Genomic DNA, 13,971 nt, shown 5'->3' on the forward strand with positions numbered 1-13,971 from the left:
CCATCTCAAAAAAACATTTTAAGAAAGCGTTTTTTAAGATCATACTGGGGGTGCAGGAGGAGGGGCAAAGCCCTTCCCCTGCTGAGGACAAAGCCCCCTTTTTGGTGTGGCGCAGCCTCACCCTGCCTACACACTTACAACATAGCCATAAAAACTTACTTTTTTAATTGGTTTTTAAAAACTTACTACATATCATATAAAATCAATTTTAGTCACCAAACTTTTTATTTGTTTTTAAATTTGCTTTTTATTTCTTGAAAGCAGAAATTACGCGCGTTTTATTTGTCTTATTGAACATTATTTTTGTGCAAAATTTCAGATTAATCAAGAAATTTCAGATTAATCAAGAAAAAGAATCATTCTGAAATACACGTACAATCGATTTTAGTCGATATAGTTTTTATTATTTTTTTAAATTTGTTTTTCATTTCCCGAAATGGGAATTACGCGCGTTTTGTTTGTTCTATCGAACACTATTTTTGTGCAAAATTTCAGATCGATCGAAAGCAGGAGCCATTCAGAACTATATCCCGCGTTTGTTCGCAGATGCTCAACGGTCTCGCTCAGTTCTTTGCTTGACTGTTCCTTGTATTTTTTAAGATCGTCGAACTCGCGTTGATTGACAAAATGTCTCGCGCTTTTCTCCAAGTTCGACAACCGCTCTTCCGTCGCCTCAGCGCGCGACAAAGCAGTCGTGGAGCTATCTCGCAGATTATCCACAGTTTCCTTAACTTTTGCTATAAAGTTCGTCGTAGTGGTTGAGAGCGTCCTCGTTTGCGCCCAGGATAACTGCGGCATCGAACGCTCGCGAGAAAGCGTTGTCTACGTAGATCTTGGTCGCGACGTCGGAATTGTTTCGCGGTTTGGTCAAACGAGTTATCGCACGCTCCTTTGCATCGTATTCGGTCGACGATGACGCGGATACACAGAAAGCGTTGTTGCGCACGTAATTCCGCAAATTAAGTATTCGAAAATGTTCTCCACCATTGTACATGTAACCGCGACGTTGCAACGGCAAATCGAACTTGTTGACGCTCATCGCGCGCAAACGAAACTGTCAATGTTCGCTGAGCAACGATTCACTTTATAATCACTCCCGCCTCGCAAAGCTCCTCGATAATGGATACCGAGGCACTTAAAATTTGTCTTGCCTAACAGAGAAGGCGACAGCCCGGAAAGGCGGAGATTCTAGGTTCGACTCCTGGCGGAGGAATATTTTTCGCACTATTTTAAAATTAGGGAGATCTATGGGGTCTTTCATATATATGTGATGCAAATCCAGCATCCTACATGGAAGAAAAAAAATTATTTTGACGTATAAATGTGTATACACACACACACATATATATATATATATATATATATATATATGTTTAAAAGCACATTCTCTGCACAACATTCTGTAATCGGCTCCTACAACCAAATTTATATCATTCATTAATTTAAAACTCCGGAGCTCGAAAAATCCTTTTGTTTATTAATTTTAATTTTTTATTTAAATACAATACGTGTTAGGTTGTGCGTGTTTTTACTTTTTTTTAAAAAAGGTAAGTTTTTCGAAATATCACACATTTTGTATTTTGTAATAATATTGAAAAAGTTTTTTCCCTCCGACAACACCTCCGATAGTACCGATCGCTTCGACAATGTTTCTTCGATAATTTTTCGGCTGGTGATTTTGCGCCGGCACAACACCTCCGATACAACTTGTTTTAATAAACTATTTTGAAAGTTGGTACAAAATACTTACAACCTACAAACTTACAATTTATACTACTTTTATATAAAAACATAATTCAGAGATTGCGGATAGAAAAATTGTTTTGCGCCGACAACACCTCCGGTATAACTTTATTTAATAACCTCGGTTGAAACTTGGCACGAAATAACTATAGACTAGAAATTTTCAATGTATGATAAATTTTGGAATAAAAAATTAATTCAAAAAACGAAAAAAAAATTTTTTTGCTCCGGTAATATCTCTAATATAACTTTTTGTAAGAAACTGGTATGAAACGTGGCTCGAACTAGCTACATACTGCATACTTTAAATTTCTGAAGTAGAAAAGTAAAACTTACCTTTCCAAAAAAAGGTAAAAACAGGCGCCAAGTACACGCACAACACGTATTGTATTTAAATTAAATTATTTTTTTANTTATACTCCAAAAACTTCTTTCTCTATAATACCTGTTTTACAACATTTATATATTACATAACATTCTTCCTCTAAAAACCCGTTTTATACAAAAAAAGTGATATTACAATGTAGCACCAAGTAAATTTTGTGCGTTACTTTTGTACATTATTATCCTAATTTAGATATACATAACTACTTTGTTAAGTTTTTGTTACGGAAAAAATTTTGAAAGAAAGAATTGTCTGGGTCTATTAAATTAACAAAAGGATTTGTAGTGAAACTAACAAGTAGACCCAGCAAAACTTTACTTTCCGTGAAAAACAAAAAAAAATCAAAAAGATAAAATTTTGTTAAAATGAAAAATATTTACTTCAAAAAAACTTGGCGCGTCTGCACCTCAAATATAATGAATTGAAATTTTTATATGCACGGCAGTCTGATACTTACATGTGCACATGTAAAATATGTCTGTGTTACGTCCTGGTCCACGGTTACGGTCGGGCTATGGTGGAGTAACAAAGAGCTGTCGTTTCTCTGTTTCCGCATAGCAGGTTGGCGATCCCGCTGCGGCAGAGTCAAGCGAGTTTGTGTGCTCTCACGAACAGGTCAACGGCGCATGCCGCTCTTACTCTATCCTATGAGACCCCGCTTGTCGGTTTCTTTTTAAGTCTAGAGATTTAATTCTACGGACTAAGGACGAGACCGTGCGATCAATTGAGGATGCGGAGGATGAGAGGTCGATTTAATCAAAATAATCGGATATAAAACATATTAATTTATTCATTAAAGGTGTTTACTGTTACAAATCTTTTTGTGTTAGGTGTGTTGTCGTGTGGATGGATGTGATATTGCGAATTTTACAATAAATCGGAGGGTCATCGCTCGGAGGCTAGAGAGAGAGGGAATATATATATATGTATGTGTGTCGCGAGAGTGTGTGTGAAGGTCCTCCGGCGGAATTTTACAAATGTAAGTGTGTCGGGTGCATGTGTAAGACGCCGATTCGTGATTTAGCTATAGAAATTATTCTAAATCAATTTCTATTATCTCGTGGATTTCAGCGGAACTTGGGGAAAATATGGAATAAAAATGACGGACTGGAACTAAGCGGATGTCATCTAGGTACGGGAATTTGACAGAGAGGAGTTTTCTGGATGGAGTAGTAGATATTAAGGGAAAGAGATCAGAAGAATCTATTTTTAAAAGATCAATTACAAAGGGGATTTTTTTTGGATCTGCTTTTCGGTAAACGGAGGCTAATTTGAGGAAATGGTGGAATTTAGGGTCGAGCGGTGGGGTGGTTGGTCGTGAGGAATCAAAAGATTCATCGTCCGCGGGTTCTTGTCCGGATGTGGAAAGAGAGCGAGGAGGGGGTGGAGGTGGCGGCGCGGATTGCAGATCCGCGGGATTTTCTGCGGGGCAAAAGAGCTCGGAGTGCGTTGGAGAGGGGGAGCAAGGGGGTGAAGGCGGTGGATTGTTCACGGAAGAAGCAGGGGAGGATTAAGCGTCTGCGGGAAGATCGGGGGTTACAGGTGAATAGGAGGGAGCTTCATACCACGAATCGTCGTGTGTATGTGTGTCTGTGTGTGTTTCTACGTGTGCGTGATCATTGTTATTATTATTTTGTGCGTGAGAGGTGTCTACGTGCAAGTGTGTCAGTGGGTGTGCGTGCGATGAAGTTGTATGTGTATCGCTTGGGTTTCTTATTTTATTGTCGTTGTTGCTATCGTTTTCTATCGTTGCGGGAGGGGTGGCGTCAATGGGCCTGGTCGGCTCCGCTTTGTTTAGCGCGAGCGCTGCCGCTCGTCGCAATTTTATGTTGCGTCGGTAGCGCTGGGCCTTTTTACCCGTTCGCGAAGTTCTCTGCCGGGGTTCCACTTAAACGATTTTATGCAATTACACTCAATTTATGTTATTGTATTTTTTTTGTTATTGTATTTTCTTGGCTTTGCAATAGTTTTTGGAGATGTTGAGCCTTGTTTCCTACGTGGGAAAAAAATGAAGAAAAATATTTGGCTGCCACCCGAGACGGCTACACACCACGAGTAGCTCTTCCAAAAATTTCGGCTATCACCCAAGACGGTTACACATCGCGAGTAGCCTTTCCAAAAAATTTCGGCTGCCACTCGAGACGGTTGCACACCGCGAGTAGCCCATCCAAAGAAATCGAATTTTTGAGCACGTTTATCTATTCGTTTATTTTAACCGTTTTTCTCGATCTCTCCGAAAATCAGTCACGACGGCAGCTGTTATGTTTGCGAGAAGTGGAACCTCCGTATAAATAATGATGTGGACTTACTACTTAGATGATCGCGACTGGATGCTGCTGAGTCTCGTAGCCCCCGTGCGGCTTAGCTGCTGGATGATCGGCGGCGGGTCGCTTTGAACCGGTGCGGCTTTGGTGTCCCGACTTTGGCACTCACTGCACCGAACTTTACTTTTCAAAATTGTTCCACCACGGCACACTCGATTTTCTAAGATAAGCGGCTCTTGACTGATTCGTCGCGAATTAGCTGCGGCACTCCCGGGGAAATCAGCAGGTTTTTCTGATTCCAGCCTCGAGAGTCCCGTCTTATATACCTTTTTGAGTCAGCGAGTGCTCACCGAGTTTCTTCTAATCGGAAAACTCGGTTGGGCCTCGCTGGTTCCTATTTGTTAATTAGTCGTCGGGTAAACTTGGTGTGATTTCCAATCGGCGACGATTTCTTGCCTTGGTCGGTTTGTTCGATTTTTCGGAGAAGGGAAAAGGGAAAGTGTTGTTTTTTTCCGATCACGCCACATAGATCCTTTGCTATTTGCTTATAATAAAATTGCTCGTAGCGCCGGAGTTTCTATTTGCGCCGGCGGCTCTAATTTTTATAAGCAGTGTTTTTCATGATTTAGAAATATCCGGGTTTGTTTGGAAAGCTGCTCGGAGTGTTTAACTAATAAATTTTGGTAATTATGCATTTTAGGTCACACATCACCGATTTCTTTGCGCTTCAGATATGTTGTAGGGCAGGTCATACTGAGTGATTGTGTGGAAAAATTTTGTGGGGGACGGCCTTAGTTTAGGAGATATGGCAATTTGAAGTTTCAGAATTTTAATGCTTTATTCTAGATATTACAAGCTGTTATTACGAACAGTTAAGTTTAGGGGAGCGACCTCCTATTTCAATAATTTTTATATATGTTGTGTAGGTCATTGTCCCGAGTAATAATGTGAAGGTTTTAGGCAGGGGTCGTTGTTTGTTAAAAAGTTACAAGAGAAAGAAGTTTCACGAATGAATTCTTATTTTTCGGTATCACGTACATTTTGTTCGCGTTTGAAGCGCGTAGGCAGGGGGGGCTGCGCCCTCTCTGCACTTTCCTCCAAAACCTAACCTAACATAACCTCCGAAAGGGGCTTCGTCTCTCCCCGTGCTCTCCTCCTCGAAAATCAAGTACCGACTTTTCACAAGAAGCGAATGTAATCGGAAGTCGTAACCCCCCTCGGAAAAAAATAACGATTTCCAATTACATTAGGTTCTTGTGAAAAGCTTCTTTTAGAGGTTAGGTTAGGTTAGGTTCTGGGGGGGGGTGCAAGAAGGGCACAGCCCCCCTGCTTACACGCTTCAAACGCGAACGAAAAGAACAAAAATACTAATATTGTTCCAAAACTTTGAACTGCCATATCTGCTAAACCAAGGCCGTTTTCCACGAAATTTTTTCACATAATTACTCGGTATGACCTGCCCTACAACATATCTGAAACACATCAAAATCGGAGATGTGTGACCTAAAATGCATATTTACCTAAATTTTTCTTGCTTTATCATAAAATTTCAGGTTTATACCAGGCGCAGGTTATCTTTTTGGGTGCCGATATGATTTCCGTTTGCTCTCCTATCGTCTGGAATCTAAGTTTCCAGACGATAGGAGATCCGTTCGAGTTATTTATTGCTTTTTATTATTTAAAAAAAAGGGTTTGCTATGCGTTGGCGCGTCGCGTCGCAAAAAAAAGGGACCGTGGAGTCTCCAGGACGTAACATCTGTCTATAAATAAATTTTTGGTGCAGCCACGCCAAGTTTTTTTGCATTAAATATTTTTCATTTTGACAAAATTTTTCTTTTTGTTTTTTTTTATTTTTCACGGAAAGTAAACTTTTGCTGGGTTTACTTGTTAGGTTGTGACCGGGGTTAGTCTTACAATTAGTCGGGTACTCACGATAATGATGTGCCACGGTCGCCAGACACTTTATCCTCCAAGCGTCAAGGTTTTATCCTGTGTTTCAGATCCAAGGATGCTGCCACGAGATCTCAGGATCCAGGATGGACGGGCGAGAACGAACACAACTCGACACAGTGTTTTTCAGGTATTTATAGTATATATATATCTTTTATTAAATGTTTCTTACACTAATCGTTCCTTAACATACAGGATACTACTTAATATTGCGTTTATTCGCACTTTGAGCCGCACAAACTATTTTAAGACCGTGCTCGTCGCGACACACGTCCGTACGGCACGATAGTTCGTATCAGACTGTCCTGACGGCGTCGCACGCCTTCTTCGCGCTCGCTTCTCCTACGCCGGCGCGAAGTAGTGCTCCTTTCGCCCCTGTTATCTCGGTAACAGTTTCACCTTAAGGCGAAATTTTGGGTGTGTGTGTGGGTGTGTCGTGTGGTAATAGTTTAGTGTATAAATGGTTTGTTAATGTTGACATTCGTGTAATTGTGGTATGGGCTAAATGTCGGGTATAAGGATTTTTATTCGTGTGTGTAGCATGCATGGGTGTGTGTGATGTGTCTGCCGTGTGTGATTTCCCTTAATGTATGTGTTTATTATTACCCCTGTTATGTATAAGTGTGCTTTAAGGGCTGAGTGTGTGTGTATAAGTACTATGTATGTCTGTGGAGTGTATGGTGTATGAATGAGCTTTTATGGAGTGTCTTGATGTACGTGTGTGTCTGTATATGTATAATTTCTATGTGTGTTTTAAGGAATTCTTTTTGTGTGTTTGGACAGTGTTTGCATGTGTAAACTTTGTGGTATGTCTTTTTTTCCTTAAGTGTTGTTTTTTAGTGTTTGTGTAGTGTGATCTCTACTTTGTCCTTAAGAGCTATTATTACGTGTATGTGTTAACCTTGTTTGTGTGGTGGAACGGTACGTATTTTACTCCTTAATACCTACGTTACATTGCATTAATGTTTTTACCCAAAACACGCTTACCATTAACAAAAATAAACTTTAACCGAAACTTTCTTATTTTTCAGGTACGTACGACCAGCCGCCAACCCCCTACACAGGTAAGCATAAAATAAAACTAAAACAAAACTTACATATACATACAAAGCAAAACTAAAATAATTGTTGGACTTGAAGTTCCGCTGGTTACGTTGCTACTTACGAGTCTTAACAAACTAACGCTAACTATAATAAAACCGTCTTTCTTTCAGGTCTATTGGTCCTCACTCGTTCCTCTCACGTTTGTTCCTCTCCTGATTCCGACTTCGGAGACAAAAATTCTGGTGAATTCTGTCCTTCGTCCTGCTGCTGTGTCACCTTGTCTTCTTCGATAGGCTTCGGGGCCTCGGGTGACAAGGTTCACTACAAATCCTTTTGTTAATTTAATAGGCCCAGACAATTCTTTCTTTCAAAATTTTTTCCGTAACGAAAATTTAACAAAATAGTTAGGTATACTTAGATTAGGATATATAATGTACAAAAGGAACGTACAAAATTTACTTGGTGCTACTTTGTGATATCACTTTTTTTGTATAAAACGGGTTTTTAGAGGAAGAATGTTTTGTAATATATAAATGTTGTAAAACAAGTTTTATAGAGAAAGAAGTTTTTAGAGTATAAATTAAAAAATAATTTAATTTAAATACAATAAGTGTTGTGCGTGTACTTGGCGCCGGTTTTTACTTTGTTTTGAAAAAGTAAGGTTTTAGAGTATCACACACTTTCTATTTTGTTCCTTAGAGTATCACACACTTTATATTTTAAGTTTTTTTAATTTTTCTAAAAAAGGAATATAAACATTTGTAGTTTTTGTATATACATTATTATATTATAGTAAACTTAAAACTTTTCCCCGAACGGGTTTCCACCTTGTAGGTGGAAACGGTTTACACTCCGAGGCGGGAGCTCGAGGCTTGCGGAGCGCTCGGTGCGCACGTGGTCTGGCCGCCTTGCAGTAACTACACGGTACGTTATTTTGTTTCCAGCATGTGCTGGTGGCGGCGTGGCCGGGCATTGATTGTCAGCTCCTGTCTGGACGCTGGCGGATCTGCCTGGTCGTGCCGTCACAATGGAAGTGTAATCTGACGGGACAACAATTGACCACAGAAAGTGAGCATCTGGTGTCCTCGGGGGCTGTGGGCTCTCGCGCCAAAGCGGGTGGTGGGGCTTAAGGTCGCGGGCGGTGGTTATCCGCTCAGAGATCAACGTCTGTGACCAACTAAGAGGAATCCTTCAAGGTAAGGTGTGAGCGACCGTGTCGAAAGCTGCGTGGCGCAAAGAAAGTTGCGTCGTGAACGGTGTCTTCTGGATACCGGGCGAAATCCAGGAGTACGGAGCCAAGCTTTAGCCATTCGCAACTCTGGCTGGGTGAGTCCGCGCGACCGCGATACTCGTGGGAACAAAATGGAGTTCGAAAAAGAAAATACAATTACCCCCAAATCAGTCCTCAAGGGCGAAGCCTTCTCTGGAGGTGAACGCCCAAAGGAATCTTGTAGTGCGGGAGCGGGCTCAGAAGCCCCAAAATACCGCATAAGATATAGCGGGGCCGCTAGGCGCCATTATAATAAACAGATGCTAGCCGGAGAAAGTGGGGCCACTAAAGCCCCCTCTACCCCCGCAGCTTTTTGCTCAAAAGGTGGAGCTGTGGGTGGGCGGGCTTTGGGTGGCGCGGCAAAGCGCGCCAGGCCGGAGCACACTACTCCCAGCTCCTTAAAAAATTGCCAGGGCAAGAGACCCAAAAATGAGGGGTCGTATGCACAGGCAACAATAGGACTGATTAGGATGGCCCTCGTACTGGAGGGCTACCCTGACAAGAAGATAGAAACCGATGAGGCGGATGAGATCAGGAAACTGATCAAGACTCTCATTTTCGGCATGTCCGAAAATGACAAAGCCCCCACCTTCACCGTTTTCTGGGAAAGGGATGGCGTACTCATTGTAGTATGCGCCACTAAAGAGTCGACGGAATGGCTTAAGGTCCACTCCCCCGTAGCAAAATTCAGGGGAATTCCTCTGCGTGTGCTCCCGGTGAGCTACCCAGGCGACACCGGGTGGTGCATGTGAAGAAACCTGACATAGATGTTGAGGAGGTTCTAAAGCTCCTTAACCAACAGAACACAGGGCTGGCAACCAATGAATGGATCGTCAATAGGAAGACGTACAGTAAGGTCGCCTTGAGCTCCCACTTCTCCTGCCTGGTTGGAGACTCGGCACTGGAAGCTTTGAAGCACTGTGGCTTCAGGCCTTTTCTCGGTCTCGACCGAGCCATCGTTAAGGTGGCGAGACAGAAGCGCGGAGAGGCGACTGAGAAGAAGAAGGCGTCGGAAGATGTCGAGACTGCCTAAAAATGGCTCTTCCCGGCATCTAAATGACCCAAATTAATTTGCACCACAGCAAAAGCGCCTCGGTTATCTTATCAGAAGCATGGCTGTGATGCATACAAGTATTGCACTAATCCAAGAACCTTGGATTGTTAACGGTTCAATAAAGTCTGAGTGGATGTGACTGTTTATACAAAGCACACTCGGAAAAAAGAGTAAGATGTTGCATAGAAGTTAAAGGACTAAATGCTATCTTTCGGCCACAGCTCAGCAGCGAGGACCTCACAGTTATCAAGGTGAGAGTAAAGCTGACCGAGGAAGAGGACATGGAGGTACTTATAGGGTCAGTATATATGCCCTACGCCTCCACGGACGATCCACCACCAAAAGAGGTAAAAGCCCTGGTAGCCTATGCGGAGGCCGGGGGGCTTGAACTCTTGCTGGGTTGAGATGCAAACTCCCATCATGTAGGATAGAGAAGTGCAAACATCAACCCGCGGGGGGAGAGTCTGCATGGCTTCCTAGTGGGCACAGGGCTAACCATTCTTACCAGAGGAAACGAGCCAACATTCCTGAAGACTCCAGAAGAGAGGAAGTCATTGATATCACGGTTTGTACGGAGAAGATGGCGGGTCTGGTGAACGACTGGAAGGTCTCAAATAAGCCCTCTGGCTCTGATCACAGACAAATACGCCTAACTCTTCAGCAACTACCGCAAATCAGCTGGGTTTGTAACCCACAAAAAACCAACTGGAAGGGCTTTAGGGCTGATTTTAAGGCGCAGCTCGTTGAGGCCCCAACTAGTTTCAAGATCAAAAATAATTTGGAAAATGCGGCGGACTTCTTAAAGAACGCCATTGCAAATGCTTCCGAGTTAAACTGCCCACCAAAACCAAGGAGCCCAGTGACAAAGATCCACTGGTGGAACAAAGAGCTTGAAAATCTCAGGTTGGAAACGAGGAAGAAATTCAGTAAGGCAAAAACAACCAGACTTGCAGCACACTGGNAAACTTTCAGAAGCTCCCAACGAAAGTACAGCAAGGAAATCAAGAAAGCAAAGTACAGAAGCCGGAAACACGTCTTCGAAAGCATTGAAAGTGCCCCAGAGGCATCCAGGCTTCACAGAATTCTCAGCTTAGATCACCGTCCCCAACTGGGCTGTCTTAAGCTTCCAACGGGGAATGTTACTGAGGAGGCGTCGGACACAATCAAACATTTAATGAAAGTCCACTTCCCAGGTTTTGANTATAACATACAACCTTGCCGGCCAAAGCCTAGGGTATATAAACCCAGGGAGTGGCGTCTAGCCGCTGAGGTTGTCCATCCAAAGGGAGTTGAATGGGCTATTAAGACCTTAAACCCATATAAAGCACCTGGACCAGACGGTATCTCTCTCGTCCTTCTTCAGAAGAAACTGAGGGTACTAGTCGGTCCACTTACTAAACTCTTTAGGGCAAGTATAGCCCTAAGACATGTTTCTCAGGGTTAGAGTGGTACAAGAGTGGTATTTATCCCCAAGCCTGACAGAAATGGATATATTTCAGCCATGGATTTCAGACCGATCAGCCTTACCTCTTTCGTACTTAAGACGTTGGGGAGGCTGATCGACGGATTCTTGAAGAACGGACCTTTGCTTACATATCTACTGGCTTCTTCCCAATATGCTTACAGAGAGAGCAGATTCACGGATACTGCCTTGCACCACCTTCTGAGCGAGGTGAAGAAGCAATTGGAGGCAAAAGGATATGCCCTGGGCGTTTTCCTGGACATTGAGGGAGCATTTGATAGCACCTCATATGATGTAATTGGAGAGGCGATGACCAGACACGACATTCCAGCCGCANTATAACATACAACCTTGCCGGCCAAAGCCTAGGGTATATAAACCCAGGGAGTGGCGTCTAGCCGCTGAGGTTGTCCATCCAAAGGGAGTTGAATGGGCTATTAAGACCTTAAACCCATATAAAGCACCTGGACCAGACGGTATCTCTCTCGTCCTTCTTCAGAAGAAACTGAGGGTACTAGTCGGTCNACTTACTAAACTCTTTAGGGCAAGTATAGCCCTAAGACATGTTTCTCAGGNTTAGAGTGGTACAAGAGTGGTATTTATCCCCAAGCCTGACAGAAATGGATATATTTCAGCCATGGATTTCAGACCGATCAGCNTTACCTCTTTCGTACTTAAGACGTTGGNGAGGCTGATCGACGGATTCTTGAAGAACGGACCTTTGCTTACATATCNACTGGCTTCTTCCCAATATGCTTACAGAGAGAGCAGATTCACGGATACTGCCTTGCACCACCTTCTGAGCGAGGTGAAGAAGCAATTGGAGGCAAAAGGATATGCCCTGGGCGTTTTCCTGGACATTGAGGGAGCATTTGATAGCACCTCATATGATGTAATTGGAGAGGCGATGACCAGACACGACATTCCAGCCGCATTAGCAGACTGGACACAAAGCATGCTAACAGGAAGAACTCTGATTGCTAATCATGGGGACTCAAACGTGCATGGTTTTCCCGCCACAAGATATCCGCAGGTGGAAATTTTATCCCCCCTGCTGTGGTGTTTGGTCGTGGACGAACTTTCATATAAATTACAGAAAACAGGTTTCCTTGCCTTTGGCTACGCTGATGATGTGGCCATTATAGTGCGGGGCAACTTTCTTTCAATACTTAAGGAGACTATGGGAAAAGCCCTTAAGATCACGCAAGACTGGTGTCAATTAAAAGGACTTAGGGCTAATCTATCAAAGACCAAAGCCATGATTTTTATTACAAAATACAAACCTAAAGCCATTGAGCCGCTTAGACTCTGGCGGGAAGACATAGAATACGTCCAGTCAGTAAAATATTTGGGAGTCTACTTAGACACCAAACTGAATTGGAAAACACATCTTGATATAAAAAGATCCAAATTCTACGCCTTATACTGGGCGTGTAGAAGAGCAATGGGAAAATCCTGGGGTATTAAATTAAATACTGCTTTATAGATATACAAAACTAGTACCGAGGTTAACATATGCTGCTGTTGTTTGGTGGCCCAGAGTGGAAAAGATGGAGTTAAAGAACCTACTAAAAAGCCTACAAGGTAATTACTTGAGGGTTGCGGTAGGGACTATGAGACCGACACCAAGAGAAGCGCTGGAAGTGGCGCTCTGCATTCCACCTNTAAGATTGACTATCATCAGCGCTGCCAAACTCACAGCATATAGACTAAAGTGTCAGGAGAAGTGGAGAGATTACGGAGTAAGTCATACCAAGCTCGAGTTTCTTCATAAACNTTCCTTTACCTTAAAGCAAGACAGAATATCCAGAATACGCCAAGTGGACAAGGCGTTCTCCATAAACTTGATCACCAGGGCAGACTGGAAAAACAGAAATCTTCAGATCCAGCCAGGCACTCATGTATGGTTCACTNATAGATCTGGAGCAAACGGCTGCTATGGAGCAGACATCTACTGTTCAGGATCAAATCACAGAGAGTTTTTTTCTCTGGGTAAACTGGCTACGGTCTTTCAAGCGGAAGTCCTGGCCATTCTGGAATGTGTAAGACTCCTATTCTAGAGAGACAAGAACTAGGAGGATCAATATCTATACGGATAGCAAAGCAGCCATAGGAGCTCTTGCCAAGACCACTACTGAATCTTTAGTGGTTTGGGACTGTATGCAAACTCTAAACAGATTGGGCGAGCGAAACAACATCACGCTTGTCTGGTTACCTGGCCACCAAGGTATTCGAGGCAATAAAGTGGCTGATAGTCTGGCAAAACTAAGTACCTTAGAGGAACTAGTCTGTCAGATAGTTGGAGTTCCCTTTGCAACAGGGAAAAACCATATCAAGGACTGGCTGAAAAGGGAGNACAGGATCTCTTGGGAGATACTGAAGAGCTGCCGCCAAGTTAAGGCGCTGATGACTCAGCCATTGCCAGGTAGGACAAAANAACTACTGACAANGAGTAAGTACAGACAAAGTTTGTGTATCGGTCTTTTCACAGGGCATTGGGCCTTCAAGGCACNTTTATTCAACTTAAGCTTAGTTGAAGAGAGTAGTTGTAGATTCTGCGGCGAGGAAAAGGAGGACAGCGTGCACATACTATGTCGCTGCCCGTCTCTAGCACTCAAGAAATTCAGATCCTTGGGCTCTATGTTTGTGGAGCCCAAGGACCTGAAAATAATTAAAATCGGCCATCTGTGTAGCCTGGCAGCAAATGCCGGGTTTTAGCAGCTTGGTCGATAAAGAACTAGCGGGAGTCGCAGAAGATTTTATAGATCTAGGTGACAATAGGGTCTCACAAGCCCCCCG

The 13,971-nt window shown here is 43.0% G+C and overlaps 2 protein-coding genes across 2 annotated transcripts in view; both read left to right on the top strand.

Annotated features, from left to right (window-relative positions):
• The first annotated feature begins 10,290 nt into the window (after nt 1-10,290).
• LOC109861712 lies at nt 10,291-11,154 on the top strand. Its single transcript, XM_020441484.1, has one exon. It carries the CDS (start codon nt 10,291-10,293, stop codon nt 11,152-11,154), a length of 864 nt encoding a protein of 287 aa, XP_020297073.1.
• Nucleotides 11,155-12,785: 1,631 nt separating this feature from the next.
• LOC109861713 overlaps nt 12,786-13,971 on the top strand; it is a 9,477-nt gene continuing 8,291 nt past the window's right edge. Inside the window, exons 1-3 of the mRNA XM_020441486.1 lie at nt 12,786-13,150; nt 13,233-13,597; nt 13,664-13,814. Of these exons, the coding sequence (XP_020297075.1) occupies nt 12,786-13,150; nt 13,233-13,597; nt 13,664-13,814 (881 nt within the window). The remainder of the gene's footprint in view (nt 13,151-13,232; nt 13,598-13,663; nt 13,815-13,971) is intronic.

Source organism: Pseudomyrmex gracilis, unplaced genomic scaffold, assembly GCF_002006095.1.
Source record: "Pseudomyrmex gracilis isolate BER0280 unplaced genomic scaffold, ASM200609v1 scaffold_946, whole genome shotgun sequence".
NCBI classification, from domain to species: domain Eukaryota; kingdom Metazoa; phylum Arthropoda; class Insecta; order Hymenoptera; family Formicidae; genus Pseudomyrmex; species Pseudomyrmex gracilis.